Source organism: Haemaphysalis longicornis, unplaced genomic scaffold (assembly GCF_048455015.1).
Source record: "Haemaphysalis longicornis isolate Haplotype H1 unplaced genomic scaffold, Haemaphysalis longicornis Haplotype H1 scaffold_6, whole genome shotgun sequence".
Classification (NCBI taxonomy): Eukaryota; Metazoa; Arthropoda; class Arachnida; order Ixodida; family Ixodidae; genus Haemaphysalis; species Haemaphysalis longicornis.
This window is the reverse complement of record NW_027526407.1, coordinates 103,228,131-103,244,313: the sequence shown is the minus strand read 5'-3', so window position 1 is coordinate 103,244,313 and position 16,183 is coordinate 103,228,131. Positions and strand designations below refer to the sequence as shown.

General features: G+C 47.0%; 1 protein-coding gene across 1 annotated transcript in view; it reads left to right on the top strand.

The window, feature by feature from the left end:
• The window catches only part of LOC144141833 (venom metalloproteinase antarease-like TtrivMP_A), a 71,827-nt gene extending 56,240 nt beyond the window's left edge, over window positions 1-15,587 (top strand). The window contains exons 12-14 of the mRNA XM_077673320.1: window positions 2,709-2,856; window positions 7,992-8,099; window positions 15,498-15,587. Of these exons, the coding sequence (XP_077529446.1) occupies window positions 2,709-2,856; window positions 7,992-8,099; window positions 15,498-15,572 (331 nt within the window). The 3' untranslated portion in view covers window positions 15,573-15,587. The remainder of the gene's footprint in view (window positions 1-2,708; window positions 2,857-7,991; window positions 8,100-15,497) is intronic.
• The last annotated feature ends 596 nt before the right edge of the window (window positions 15,588-16,183 follow it).

The following is a 16,183-nucleotide window of genomic DNA, read 5'->3' as shown; positions in this document are numbered from 1 at the left end:
TTTGCTTCTTACTGAAATCCTACACCACTTAATTCTAATTTATACATGGGTGTTTAATTTGTTTAACAGCACAGAGGAGCTCTTAGTGGGTTAGAAATATTTCCGCAACAATATTGCGCGTCAAAGCAGCGTCCGCGAATATGAGCTACTGTGGATCGTGGCTCATTGGTGGCCCGGCAGCTCACATTCTTCACTTTCATGAAAAAGACCGTCACTATACATCGAAGTTTTCAAAAGAATGGCGTCAATGAGCAAATGAATAATTCAAACAACATTTATAAGAAAAGTAATTAAATAATAGAGGATCCAGGAACAATCCTCAGTAAATTAACACAGAAAAAAGTGTTCACGAAATATGCAGATTCATGGCTCTGCGTTAAATTACCACGAAAAGGGCACAGATGCCGTCTTCATAAAAATAGATCCCTGAATTCATGACCAAAAACCAATCAATACAACGGGATCGAGGAACCACCTTTAATAGGCAATTACTGGAGTAGTCGTTTCATAGAAATAATTGCACATATAACCATGCGTGAAAAAGAAAGTAATACGAACAAGTAAGATCTGTAATTGATATCAACGGCTGACTATGTTGTGTTGCTTCAGCCTATCACAGGCACACCTAAATCTCTTCCTGTACCGAAATCGCCCTCCACTGGAATATGCGGGTGCCTAAATGTCCATGTACTGATATGTTCCTGCACAGATAAGTCTTGTAAAAATAAGTTCAAATGAATGTGCTTTTCTATTCCTTACTTGCCGCAGAGTTTGGATTCCGTTCCGGCGAGTGCACTATGCCATACTACCTAGCAACGCCACCGCACCCAACTTTTACAGTGCTCATCTCTTGCAGTGTGCTGTTTTGTCGCGTGCTGTTTTGTCGCGTGCTGTTTCGTCGCCGTGCTGTTTTGTCGCCGTGCTCTTCTGTCGCGTGCTGTTTTGACGCCGTGCTGTTTTGGCGCCGTGCTCTTCTGTCGTGTGCGGTTTTGTCGCTGTGCGCTCTTGTCGCTATGCTGTTTTGACGTGTGCTATTTTGACGCGTGCCCTTTTGACGCCGCGCTGTTATGTCGGTGCTATTCTGTCGCGTGCCGTTTCGTCGCGTGCTGTTCTGTCGGTATAGCGCAACGACCGTACGGTGGTTCCGGCCCACATGGGACGGGAGCTCCGCAACGGCCACCGAAACGTCAACGAGGCAGCCGACGCTGCGGCCCGTGATCTCGCCGCGTGCCGGGCCGCGCCAGCGACGGACGCCGACGACGACGAAGACTCGAGCAACGACGAAGAGGACAACGACGCAGAACCCCTGACTACGTACGGTGCAACGCTGTGGTGGTACAGGACAGAGAGGCAGGCCTACCCTCCGCCCCACCCGGGGCTCGTGAGGAGGGAGGCAGTGCTTCTACGACAGTTGCAAACCGGGACGGTGCTAACGCCGGCGCTCGCGCGCCACGTGTGCCCGGACATGTACGAAGACGCGGTGTGCAGTGTTTGTGCGCGTGTGAATGCGGACTTGGCCCACTTGATGTGGGGATGCGACGAGCACGACCCGAGTGACGGGAGGCCGGTCCTCCCTCCGGACGTTACGAACTCGATCCGCTCCTCGGAGCGCGAAAGCCAGCTGAGGGCCATCCAGCGGCTCGAGGCTGCCCTGGGCAAGCAACGGCGAAAGGGGAACCCGCACTCCTCTCGGCCTCCTCCCGCGGGAGTGAGGGCTAGGGGCGACCGCGGTGGCACTCCGAGTAGCCCGCGCCGACCGGACGCAGTCCTCGGGGTCGGCCCGACGCCGCGGTGAGCGGAGAAGACTACGGGACGGTGAAGCCCTGCGCGGCCTGATCCATCCCCGACTGCAGGAATCTCAATAAAGTCCTTTCTCTCTCTCTCTCCGCCGTACGGCAGCGTCGGCATCGAGGTATCCGGCCTTGGAGCAGTGGAACGTGGTAAGTTTAAATTCACTTCAGCAAACCTTTAGCGTATTAACCTTCGGAGGAGCGCGCCGAAAGAGGAACAGCATGAGCGGTGAGAAGGGAAACGAAGGGAGGCATTTACTCGGCGAATGTCGACAAAGACTATCGTCTTTCGTCGACATTTCCAACGAAAACAGCAGATACGTGGCCAATTTTTAGTATAGACAGGACCATTTGCACACCACTAAAAGGGCAGTTGCTGTAAGGGGTTTCGACTGGAAACATTTTCACAAATACTACCAACTGCACACGAATGACAATGTATTTGTTGAAGGTAATATACAACAGATTCAGCGTTATATTCACCATGCTCCGAGGTTGGCTACCTGTAATTCAGTCTCGAACCAAATCTACGTCGCAAGCTCGATTACCGATTTCCAGGTGTCTTTCGCGAATTGCTGAAAAAAACTGCTGTGATGAAGTTTTTGCCTTGTTTAAGGTCCTCATGTGCTGTGTATTATTCATAGCGTTCCGCCGCAGCGCTACCTATATACAGTCCCGATTATCAGTCCCGGATCGTCCGCTGACTTCGCGATACTGAATCGGGCTTTCAATTTCTTTATGTATTTCAATGAGACTTGTGGTGCAAACACAATCCTCGGACGGCCCGCGGACCTTCCATGACACGTAAATCGAGGAAGCACAACGTCTCTACTGAAGCACTTGTCTTGTGATGCTTGTTTGAATAATGGTTTTGCCAAGCCGGTTGTAAATACTAAACTACACGTTTCTGTCCCATAGGTCGGATCAAATTAGCTGTCTTCACACGATCAACACTCGAACTCGTTTAAAAAAGTACCACACAGGAACCCTACCTGGCTTCTATTTGAGCAGGGACAAGCAGTGCAAATTAAGCTACCGGGCAGATAAAACGACATGGTATGACAAGGTATGTATGAAAAAAAATGGCAAAGTAATGAGTGATGCATGTTTAAAGACATAATGGTGGTAGAGGCGCCTAATTCTTAATCCTGCATTTGTGTTGAAGATGCCGTTAGCAAAGACTGCGGACAGCAAGCTTTCGGTCTGTTGTCCGCAGGCGAATTGTGGTGTTCCAATATATGTCATATATTTCTCGAACAATTCCAATAGCTATGCAGGTTTGGAATGACTTGCAATCCCAGCGGCGGTATTTTAATGCAAGCTTTGACCAGCAGAGTAGCCCCCGAAACACATTCGTTTGTACCAAAAACATATAAAAGAGAGATCCCTCATTCATTATTAGGATTGCCTTCCCGTTATAAATACCCCAAAATAGTAGAAATATTTATAGGTACTCTGCAATTTCAAAGATTGTCTGTTTAACTCTCTCTATATTTGAAGAAGTAGTGTTCGTGCTGGCACAGTTGGTGGAGTGCTAATAAACGTCCCCGCAGAAAACTCCGCTCTGCAAGCAATGACACCAGTCGTATCTGGGCTACAGATAAGGTCAACATAGCTGCGTGGCTAGTTTTGTGGACCATTCTTTGAGGTAGTTGACATTAAGTCTTCTTACAGAATGCGCACATTACAGTCTGCACTTGGACACAAGGACGTTGAACTGAAATTGGATTTTATTTAGAATGCGGAAAATCATTTAGCCATAAGTGACTCAAACTGCAGCGTAATAGACAGAGACAGGAGGGAGGGAAGACGACAGCAAGTCGCAGTCTCTGTCATTTACGCTGCCATCCAAGATGAATAACCAATATCAACTTGCCCAAATGACGATCCTTTTATAGCAATAAGTGCGGATGGAGTTGCGTACAAAATGTTTTCCAGGCTGTCACAAAATCGTGCCCTCACCGTATCCAGGAAAGCTTCTGGAATCAAGTACACCGGCTCAATAAAAAAATGCCGCTATTCGTTTCAGGTCTCAACTACAGAAAAAGTAAAATAAATGTCCGACAATAAAAATCAAAAGAAGACAGGCGAACCGCCCTCTTGCAATTTTTTGGCTATTTATCGCACGTTAAAAATGTGTGAATCAAGCAGAACTGGGATATTTTTTGAACAACTCTTTAAACTTCTGAAAGGTGTACCAGCCTGCTGCACTACAAAAAAAATACCGCGCTTTCAAGGGAGCTTTTAAGGCCCGGCACTTGCGCATAATCGTGACATGCGCCTAAGACAGAGGTATATAAGATACGTCTTTCCCGCCACATATGCCTCTGTACCGCTGTCCCTTCAATGGGCTTATCACAAAGACGTATCAAAAAAACTTTAAGACGAATATTTGTGGCAGATAGTCACAACAACAGAGAATTTTGCCGCGCACTGAGCAAGGTGGAAGGGCAAAATCAGTTTTCGCAAAACAACCGTTTTTTTAGATGCTCAAAGTAAAAATTTTTATCAGGGCTTTGAGGGGTTGACTTGATATCGGAGCATAAAGAAAGTGTGTGAACTTTCTTTCGATCGTGCTCACAACGACTGTGATACAGTTTTTAGGGAATAACTTTACTGGACCAAGTGCTCCTAGCGTGACTTTTACTATCTTCACATTACAAACTATGATAAATTTCAACCCCATAGTTTACTACTGCTTGTTTTTGGTGGACCGTGACACTGTAGAACCCTTGTAACTTTTCCTTGCCTACGTTGAATGATTTGTGAGGCTTCTTATGCTTCTTTTAAAAATAGGTACACAAATAAAGCACCTCTGCTCAACACGGAAGCTGTCAACTAAGCAGCACAGATATGTTAAAGGGGCTGTGGCGCCCACTCTTGAATAGTTTTAGTATTCTTTAGTATTTTTAGTATTTAGTAAACGGCTCTCTTCTTCCTTGAGCGACTACCGGCTCAGCCCGCTCTGGGCGATCGGCCGACGCGATCAGCCCGCTTCTACCCTGAGCGGCACGCGTACAGCTTTCGCATCGCGATCGGCCGACCCAATCAGCTCGCTACTACCCTGCGCGGCTAGCGATTCAGCTCGCGCTTCGCAACCTGCCGAGACGGTCGGCTCACCACTTTCCTGAGCGGCTACGGGTTCAGTCACTGCGCCTTGCAAACTTTCCTGCAAGGGTTTCGTCGCAAAATTCGCACTTTGCTTTCGCTGCTTGGGACCTCGTTGCTGGATACATAACGTATTAAATGCAGAGCATTTTAGTAACTCACGATGTCACCCGCGTTGGCGTCCGTAGTCCGCATCACTACACTATATAAAGAAATAATACCTTCCGGCGCCAGGTTTCGATCCCACGACTCTGCGGGCGGAACGCAAGGTACACGGCACTTTACCGACTGCTCCACGGAGCCGACACAGAATGGAAGGTTACGCAAGCGCCTTATATCCTTGACTCATTCAACCGTCGGCCACAGGTGCGCCCTCTCCCCCGCGTCCTCCTCGCCTTCTCTCCACTCGCAACACCCTCTCTCGCCGCGTTCGGTTCGCGTTCATGTGGTGGCGCGATTTCGGCGCTAAAACACTCTCTCGCGAAGGGCATTGGATTGAATTCGATTGGATTGGATTGGATTGGATTGGCTTGGCTTGGCTTGGATTGGATTTGGATTGGGTTGGATTAAAGTGAATTGTGTTGGATTGTGTTGCGTCATAGCCGCGCCACGTTGCGTCGTAGCCTCTCCACGTTGCGTAATAGCCGCGGCAGGGGGTTCACGGGCCGCGCCACGTTGCGTCGTAGCCTCTCCACGTTGCGTAATAGCCGCGGCAGGGGGTTCACGGCACGTTTCACGTTTCACCATCGACTTCATCGACAATGACTACGCTGGAAGACAACAATTACAACAACAACAACCAATACGTAATCCATAAGACTTGCAGGCACGCCCCCCGCGGAAATGCTCTGCATTTGATCGTGCCCCTCGCGAGGGGGATGTTTTGATTTTTTACTTGTCAGCGATCTCTCCCTCTAGATGACGAATTCCTTCATGAAGAACTGAAAATTTACCTGCAGGTACGGAACCCTGTTGTTCGAGTTGTTGCAACTCTGCAAATTCTTTTCTTTTTCGCAGTACCTGCTCGGCGTTGGTTTCGCAACCAGTGCGTAAAGTCTCTCTCCTCACATAGTGCTCGCGAAGCATTTTCTAGTGCTTGCGGGGCCTTTGTTCTTCCCGTAGCTTACACTCTCGCTCCCGTAGACTTTCGGCTAATTCTCGTTTAGTCTCTTTAGAATAGCCTCGTGAGCCTCGTCGGCTTCCTAGACGCTCACTTCCGCTGCTTCCATTAGCTTGAGGATCTGTTGTTTTCGTCTTTTTTGTCTCGCGGGGCCAACAGAAAAGCTCAACTCCTCGCCAATTTCGAGGAGGTCCTGAACTCTGAACTTGTCCATCGTGATACTGTACCCCGAATAGTTTACCCTCGCCTACTCGCTACAACGAAGTAGAAAGCAGTGACGAAAGTCAAACCCCAGAACGCACGGCGCTGCGCTAGCAAGGTCTGGCAATGCGAGAGGTAGAACTTCAGGCACTTACATCACCAAGGTGCTGACGCTGGCCGATCCAACCGCTGCAACCACTGTTGCGAACCGGGGCAGCGGGGTCGAAGTGGACCGTGGTTGGTTTCCTGCCGGGGCAGTCATGATGACGAAGTGGAAGTAGAAAAAGTATTTACATATAGGTTTCAAAGAACAGGCAGTGCGCTCCGGCACGCTAAAGATTGAATAGGCACGTCGGGTTTGTTCTCTTTCAACCTTTTTCTCGGTTGGCGTCATGACGCACCAATCATAAAATTCATGGCGCTGATAGTAGCGCCCCCACGCACAAGCACACGCACACGCCTACACACACACACGCACACACACACACACGCGCACACACACACACACACACACACACACACACACACACACACTCACACACACACACACACACACACACACACACACAAGCGCGCAACAGAGAGAGAGAGAGAGAGAGAGAGAGAGAGAGAGAGAGAGAGAGAGAGAGAGAGAGAGAGAGAGAGACGCTCGTTTCTTGCGCAGGTGAGCGTTAGGTTACTCTCGCCATGGCAATCCGCCGTGGGTCGGAGCCGCCTTTGTCCTGGCGATGCTACACCACCGGGAAGACGTTTTGCATTCCTCTGTCGTAACATTCGTCGAGTGCCTCCTTGAAGGTATCTCCAGCGTCGTCAGACACGCCACAAAAAGGGCATGACAGTGATGCGCAGGCACGCCGCCGAAGCTTGTAGTGTGGGGCGCAAAGCTATGCTATTGTCAGCACCGCCGCGAGCCAGTTGGCGCATGAGGGGCCACGAGGTCGCTGAAAAGGCTATTGTCAAGTAGCAGCACAGTTCGCCACTGTGGACACGCGGGTCGTCGGATGTGGATTAGGGAAGACCAACAACAGGTTGTTGATGGTTCACCCGCGCGCAGAAGACGGGTTCTGTAACATCACCGCAACACCATCTGTGACCGGAAGGTAGATGGAAAACGTACACGACATGTTCGGCGCACGTGGCCAACTTGTTCTTGCGGTTGTTGCTGCAGCCTTTTCCGCTTTTCCAAAGGACAAGCTGCTTCTAAGCTGTGAAAGCTTTTCGGGAGCGCTTACAACCTTTTTTACGAGGCTGCGCGCATCGATCTCCTGAACTCTGCTTGTGAGTACATATGGGCGTTTAGAAAAATAAATGATAGTTAGAGGCAGCGCTTATGTCCGTTGTCCTCCTTAGCTCTTGGTGTGATTTTTGCGCTTTACTCGTCAATCAAGCAAAATCAAGTTGTAAAGAAGCTCGCGTTATTTCATTTTTGGAACCCAATCACACTGCGCCGATCGTTTTGTTGCATTCACAATGACAGATTCATCTCACCAGTGACCGCTTGATCGTTTTTAACTGGATTAAATGCTGTACTCACAAAATCAATAGAATAAAAGAAACATGAAATGTACAAGGGAAATATCGATAAGTAAAATTACAGCAATTAACACAGATGTTTAAGGAAACGTATACGTTTTCTTCAAGAATTCGATAAAGACTTCGGGTCGCTCAATCTCTCGTTAAAGGGGTTTCTTTACCAAAACACGGCTCTTTACGGTATTTGTTTTGTGAATGGCACACAAGTACTCACAGTGATTTTTTTTCTAATCATGCAGAATAACAGCACATATAGTTGCAAAGCGACGTGTTGCGTGATTTGGAAAGGAAGTGTTCACTGCTGGCCCATACTCCTCCTTGATGGCACCAGGTGTGGACGTAAAATGGTGAGTTCTTTCCCGGCAAAAAGTCGACGCCGTAATTTATTGAAAAAATCGCGAGCTGATGCGCTTTTATGCCTCCAAATCTCCAGAAATACTACACCTTAAAGATTTAAGAGTTATGTAAACCTTACCGAGTTTCAAATTGTGCGCGTTATTTGCAACATATTAGAAATACTGTAACAATCGCATAGGAAACATCCCATAGCCCCCCAAAGGCATGTTACGCTTTTTCAATGAGTTGCAGCGCATCACCCACATGTATTATCCGATCCTTCATCGCCTAATGTAGGCTTCTATTTTATTCTCGGGAACATTCGCCCCATAACTGCTCGAGAATCATCTGCCTTTTTTGCGCCTATTGCGAGGTTGATATCTGCCACATGCAGCCAATAGCAAAGCAGATCGCAGTAGAACGTATCTGCAAAAAAGACCTACTTCTTCCTCTTTCTCCATCCTAAAATGGCAAGACGCGGCCCTCCTCACGTCAAATTACTGCAGCCTTCGTTTTAAAACCAGTAGGTTATGAGTGCCAGAGACCTGTCTGGAATACCTTAAATTTCATTGGATGCACCCTTATCACACCGCTCATGTTCAAGACGGTTATCTCCATAAAGATTAGTCAAAAATATTTGGGCAACCTTCATCGTTACCTACTGGCCAGTGATGCCGCAGAACGTTTGACACATCAGCGCAGATGGCACAAATTAGTGGATTCTGGTAAGCAATAAAAGCTTTAAAGCCTCTTTAAAAACTAGACGACTGTATTCAATAAACTATTCGAATAGTCGCGGTAGCTGTGATCAAGCCAAAGAAGTGATATAGGTTAACGATAGTACAGGCCTATGCGCCAACAACCAGCTATAATTATGAAGGAATAGACAGCTTCTACGATGACGTCGAATCAGCAATGAAGAAGTCAACAACACAGTTCACGATTGTGATGGGCGACGTTAAAGCAAGGGTTGGTAAGAAGAAAATGGGATAATGGTAAGTGGGAAAATTCGGAATAGAAAATCAGAACAGGCGAGGAAATACACAGGTGAGATTTGCAGAGAGAAAAAAACCTGATCCTGATGAACACCTTGTTTTAGAAACGAAACGATAGGAAATGGACATAAAAAGTCCCGATGGTACCACTACAAACGAAATAGACTCATTTTAAGTGACAACCAGTGTACTGTGTAAGACTTAGAGGTGCTAAGTAAGATTCGAAGCCACGGTCATAGGATGGTTAGACGCAAGCTAAGGCTGAATCTCGAAAAAGAAAGAAGGAAACTCGTGAAAACTAAAACCCCATATGAAGTCAGTCAGGGCCAGATCGCAGGAGTTTTAAGCAACTCTGCAAAACACATTCGCGCTTGTAGAAGAGCATAACGAGTTCAGTGTAGGCAGGGTAAATGACAACCTAACATCGGCAATCAGTGAATAAGCTTCCGCTGTGGGAGAAGCAGCATGTAGAGAACAAACTGGAGCTAACTAAGAACACAAAGGAACTAATTGCCAAACTTAAGAACATGAAAGAGTGAACTACGGCAGATGAGATCGAATTAGCCGATCTGTCGAAATCGATTAACAAAAGTAAAACAAACGACTTTTGTGCATATGTCATGGCAGTGATCAAGGAAGGGCTGCAAATAGGAAAAAGCTTTAAAGCAACTAAGACAAAGCGAGCCATCGGTAAAGACAGGATGTACGCACTCAGAGATGTGCGCGGTAACATTACACAAACCTTGGACGAAATAATAAAGGCAGCATAATGATTCTATACCAGGCTGTAACGTAAGACCGGGGAAACTACTAACAGTACAAGCTAAACTTGCGTTGTCATAGTAGTAAATTAAGGGCAATTAAAAAGGCTCCCAAAGTCTTGAAAATCGGAAAAGCGTCAGGTGACAGCAGCGTAACAGTAGATCTCTTGAAGGAGGGAGGAAAAGCTTGCTGTACTATTTTAGGAATGGTTTAGATCCAAAAAAGTGGCAATAGCCTGGAAAATGCCAACATTTTTCTTATTCACAAGAAGAGAGATCCCAAGGACCCCAAGAATTAGACCCATAATCCTTAAACCTACTATCAGTTGTTTGCGAGTTCTTTACCAAAGTTGTTAGACGCATAGGTGACAGCCTGGATTCTCAACAACCAGGATAGAAGGCTGGGTTTAGGAGGCATATTCAAACATGGATCACATCCATGTTGTCAATCAAGTGATTGAAAAATCCGCAGAATATACTAAACGTATTTAAATGACATTCATAGACTACGAGAAAGCGTTTGATTCCGTACTTACCGCAGCTGTGCTAGAAGCACTAAAAAACCAGGGAATAGAGAAGACCAACATAAGACTTCTAGAAGACATAAATAAGGAATGCAAGGGAAGGAGGGCCCTCCACCACCAAATGTGCTAGAAGCACTAAAAGACCAGGGAATAGAGAAGACCAACATGAGACTTCTAGAAGACATATATAATGAATGCAAGGGAAGGAGGACCCTCCACAACCAAAGCGATCAATTCCAAATTCGGAAGGGAGGAAAAGAAACCATCTCGCGAAAACTGTTCACAGCATGTCTGGAAGGGGTAGTTAGAAAACTTGAGTGGAATTGGATTAAGGATGAACGGAGAATACTTTAGTCATTTCATATTTGCGCATGCCGTAGTCTTGCTGAGTGAGACAGAAAAACACCGGCAAGCAGTGTGTAATGATAGCGCCGGATCAGGCGACAAAAGCGTAATGCTTAATGTGCAGACGAGGAGAGATTTGAACAAAAAACAAAAGGTTGCACGCTACAGATATTAGAGGGGAATTAGGTTAAAGGGAATAAGTGGTCAGCTGCAATTCCCAGAACTGAAAGCTCGGCGAACATCCCCGTATAAACGTCCCGAGAACAGAACACGCTCAGGGTCAGTAGTATGTGGACACGGGTCGTCGACGTTGCCCTCGTATCAGTGCTTGTGCAGTTGGGGTTGACTTGTCAACACAGGTTGCGACGCCGGAGAGAAAGCTCAGCCGGGTCAGTCGAAGTGCTCGACCCCGCCTTGCGTCCGGTCACACGCCGTTCGGCACGCCGGAGCCCGGTAGCCGGTAACGCAGGGCTACCCGTGCTGTCGAAGACACCCGGGCCTTGGCGACTACAGACGGAATAGTGGTGGTGGCTGGCGACCGCCTTGCCTCGCTGTGGGACGTAGACCAGGCATCTTACGCAGGTTTCCACATCGGGATTGATGTTTTAAGCTCGGTCTCGCTCCCTCTGCCCGTGCCTCGTGCCGCACCTCCTCTTCTTTTCTACCCCAGCCGCACCCGCTTGGCCTTGGGAGCTTCTTCTTGGCGTAGAATGTGTAAGACGAGCATGGCGCTGTTGTGTAAAAATGGCTCAAGCATGGACTTCTTATGCCACTCCGTCCAAGTCCGCAGAGAAAGTTCCGTGATCTCGATGGTTCTTTCGTCGAGAATGAACACCACCCGCTAATATTGTAGTGGCCCTCTCGCGCCTGCAGTATGTGTGATAAGCAAAGGGGAAAACGCCGCACTTCGTGAGGAAACACAATTCCATCACACAGTGCTTGAGGAACTAAAATCGAATGCACGGATGTGGGGCTAAAATAAATATGAACAAATGTATAGTAATGAGGAACAATCATGCCAGAACGCCCTCGATTTAGGTAACGATGTGTTGGAAGAAGTAAAAGAATATAAATATCTTGTACCGATGTTCAGTGCTGACCCAATGCACGAGAGAGAAATCAGGGAAGAATAGGTATGGGTAAGGCGCCCTAACCAAGCACTCTCAAATAGTTAAAAATAAGCTACCTCTTTAACTCAAAAGAAACATCTACAACCAGTGCATACTGCCTGTTATGGCATACGGAGCTGAAACGTGGCGCCTTACTGTAAAGATACAAGGCAAACTTATTTTGGCTCAACGGGACCTTGAATGAGTAATGTTAGGGTTAAAACTCAACGACAGAAAACTAGCTACCTAGAATTGAGAGTAAACTATGGTACTATAGAGTACTATAGAGTACCCTAAAGAGAGTAAACTATACAGTAAGAGTAAGTATATCTTAGTTCAAACAAAAAATGGACTTGGGCTCGCCGCGCAGTGAGACGAGCACAAAACCGGTGGACAATAGGGTAAAACGGTGGATACTAAAAGTTGGGTATAGAAGAAGGGTAGGCCAATAACACGACGTAGGAATAAAAAATTGCGTCAACCTCCCCGTGAGGGCAACCCTGTGTAGATGCGACGCATCGTGGGGTTCACTTGGTGTTTCTGTTGGATTGATTCTGAAATCGCGTGAAACGTGTCGGGAATGCGTATGATTATTATGTTTTATGATTATCATTATGTTTTATTGGCCAATCTTGGTCAATCTCTTTAAGTGGTATGCTTGGGGCTTCGCTGTCGCAACGACCTTAACTCCATCATTGTTGGCGTAAGTGGGAGCTTCTTTTCTTTTATTGCAAGTGTTAATCATTGCCCCATCATGCATGGTATCCGTAGCTTCTTTACGTAGTTTGAATGAGTCAAGGATATAAGGCGCTTTCGTAGCGTTTGATTCTGTCTCGGTTTTGTGGCGCAGTGGGAAGAGCACCATGTACCTCGCGTTCCACCCACAGGGTCGTGGGTTCGAAACCGGGCGCCGCTAACTATTATTTTTTTATAGTGTAGGGAGAGGGGTGTGGACGACACCGTATGGAGGGACATGGCGAGGGAATGAGATGCAGTCGCATCTAATACGGAACTTTGTAAATAAATAGTGGTATCGAACCGAGCATAACTGGAGCAGCATGAAGTCCAAAGTGGATCTGAGTATGCTGTTTGATGACGATGATGATAGTTTAACGCTGCCGAGGCTCTAAAGTATATTGTGGCAGATTCGCATAAGAGTAGTCTTTGTGGTTCAAGCGCCAATTCCGAGCAGTTCGTGGCTTCGCAGAAAATGTTTTCGAAGTCGCCGTTGAAGCTGAATCCTCCTGCCGGTTGGTGTGCCATTTGTTTCTCTGGAGAGAAGGAAGGGGTGGTGTACGTATCAAACGCATGTGGCCTTAGAGTAGGATTAGTTTGCTTTACATTATCTGGGGAGCTCTTACGCGTCGATAACTGCGCAGCCCTGTTTTGGAGTCGGAGATTATAGGCGTTGCCGACGGGCTCGGAACCTACAGAGCAATGACTACCTCTTTCGTAATTTTGGTGTTAGCCTTTGTGATTGGGCATTTGTGGCTGTGTTAGCTTGTTGGATTACTATCACAGACACGTCTCCTAATTGACTTTGGCCGTCCGCTATATCGGCGTAGCAGACTTGTGAGTCCGACTGCCACTACTTGTGAAGGTCCATGGCCCGTTCCAGCCGTAAGTCTTGATATTGTCCCGTATGTATGTTTTTTTCCAGAGAGGCCACCCTGAGGTGCGCGGAAAAATCATCACCAAGCCAAATTTCAAGTCGCTATTCTTCGGCGCAGGAGATCTGAAGAAAGACGAAGTTTTTTTTGCTAGGGCTTCCTGGTAGACTATTGTTCTGGGCGCCTTGTTCGGTTCCGATGCGTTCGTATGGTCTATTGTGGATGCCCACCTGCGTCAGTAGTTTGGTAGATGCCAAATTAGGATGCCCAGTGTAAACTTCATAGCTCTCCGTACATCTCACTCAACCTTTTGCTTCTGTATGCTTGTGAACATGAACTGCGCCGTGACGTGGGTAATTTTCGTGATAACGAGAAACCTGTTCGTGACATTTCATCCTGCGCTGTGATCTTATGGTGACTATAAGCCCGTCATAGTATTAGCCGGCAAATTCAGGTAGCCAGATTTAGTAGGGCCTGTATTGTGGCCGTAGTTCTTGTTTTTTGCACGCGCTGGCACTATATGCATATACACCCTGTTTGAGCTTTCAGGCTGCCCTGTTGCTGACGTCGTCGGTGGAGTGGAGGAGGGACAGGGTGGCCACATATTGAACCATTGAACGGCATTTAATATTCCAGTGATATAAACATCCAGCGCTCATTTAACATTAACAAAATTCACCCAGTTGCCTAGCGCCGGATAGGTTGCATAAATAAGGCAAGTGCCTCCCGGTACCACTGAAGTATAACCGGCAGCGCCGGATACAATCTAACAGCTCCTCACACTCCGCCTTGCGTTTAAGCAACAGGTTGGCCCATCATCCACTTCCATCGTAAATGGTTATGGCGTGTCACAGTAATCCCACAAATCAAGTGTGTGTGTAAGAGTTCAAGAGAAATGGTACGTCCAAAGCGCAGTCATCTAGCTCGCGCAAGACGCCGTCGGTGTTCATGTCTTCCCAACCATCCTGATAGAATTTCGACATTCCCACTACCAACTACGGAGAGAGATAAAAACTTTATTTGGTTAAGGAGACGGGGTGTCCACCAGGCTAATGGCGGCTAAGCAGCTCATGCAACAAGCTTTTTGGGTGGCTAGGTCTGAGCTGCCGAGGACCTCCTCCCACTCTTCCCTGCTAGTGCATGCATCGCTCACTCATTGCATGGGGGTATACCTTTAAGATGTTTTCTCAAGCAGGTATTCCTTCTGAACAAAGATGACAAAGCAGTTTTTATTACCATGATTATTTCCAAAAGGGTTACACCACTTATTAAATTTCTCGATTCAGCTTAGCAGGTTCGAGGTGTTTAAAAATCGTAATGGCACATGAAAAATAAAAAAAAGTATCGAAGGTTAGTTTACCTCCTAATGCCAAGTTTGTGTGGAACCTGAAGGGCAGTAGTCTCGGTAACGGCGCACATCTGCTGCGTCTGAGGCAGTCATTGCGTGAACAGTGAACCCTCGACGGCGCGCGCTACTCTGCCGTTATCTTGCTGCGCCTTGCCACCGCCGACCATGTTGTCGCAAATCCTGTTTGAGCATCCCGCGCAAATGTCATGTGTATGGCATAAGCGACGAAGGGAGGAGGAGCATTTGACAATGTGAGGTAAAAGGCACTTCTTGGCGCCGACGCATGGTGAAAATGTGAGGGGAGGCAATGAGAGAGGTGACGCCATAGCAGCGCATGTCGCCCTCCTTATCACACCCGCCAGACGCTCCTCTTCGTTTCATTTCCACCTTCGGTGCCTCATTCGCTCACCCGGTTACGTGAATATCGATATCACCGGCGCCAAACCACGGTACCAGGCGTCGAACTGCTGCGTGCTAAAATAGTACAAGGGTGCTTTCAGTAGAACGCTTATATATACCCAGCTACTGAAAAGTGTCCTTCCGGAAATACGTGAAGTGTATTTGATGGTGGGTTTTTTTTATTCCGCAAATCTCATTCTTGAGGCCGAGACGTACCACTAATTACAATTTATCATTGTCTAAATGTTTTGCTATATCGTTCTTAGTGTTTACCAAAAAGAGAAGTTTCAAAGCATGCACTCAACCTTGGTTTTTCAGATCTGCATTAATGGCGACTGTGTGAATAAGAAGAGGCGTTACGAAATAAAAACTGTGGGTAAATCCGGTAAATAAAGTATCATAAATAAAGCCAGTCAATAAAGAAAGAGAGCTACAATTTCATACACCACAAAGAATCGACTTGCATTATCTGACACAACAAAACAAATTTTCACATTTTGTTAGTTTGGGCACTCAAAAGTAAACCTGCACTTTGCGTAGTATTATTTTTTACGTGCCCTGATGGTGCACTACCAATTGTGGATGTTTACCGTGCGCCAAAACACCGACAGGTGGGAGCATTTAGGTTTTGCCTACATAAAAAAATAAGCCGCAAAGGCCGCGATAGTACCCACATACCTGGTTTTTATCTACACAATGGCTTAGGCACAGTGCCACCGCAGCTAGTAAAAAAGACTTCTCTTTGTTTCTTCCATTTGTTCAAATGTTCTAATTACTGCCTATTCAGACACCTACAAAAATGCTGCTTCCTCTCTAGAATATATGAACACTGACCATAAGGCAAAGCGGCATGTGTAGAGTGCGGCCATGCATAATTTCCTACACGCTCTCTGAAGCATCACTGCCATTCAATAGAGAAAGTTCAGAAAGGGCTTAAAATATCTGAGGAAAGAAAGCTTAGTGGTGACTAGTTTTTTACCTCCCCCCCCCCCCCCCTGAAATCT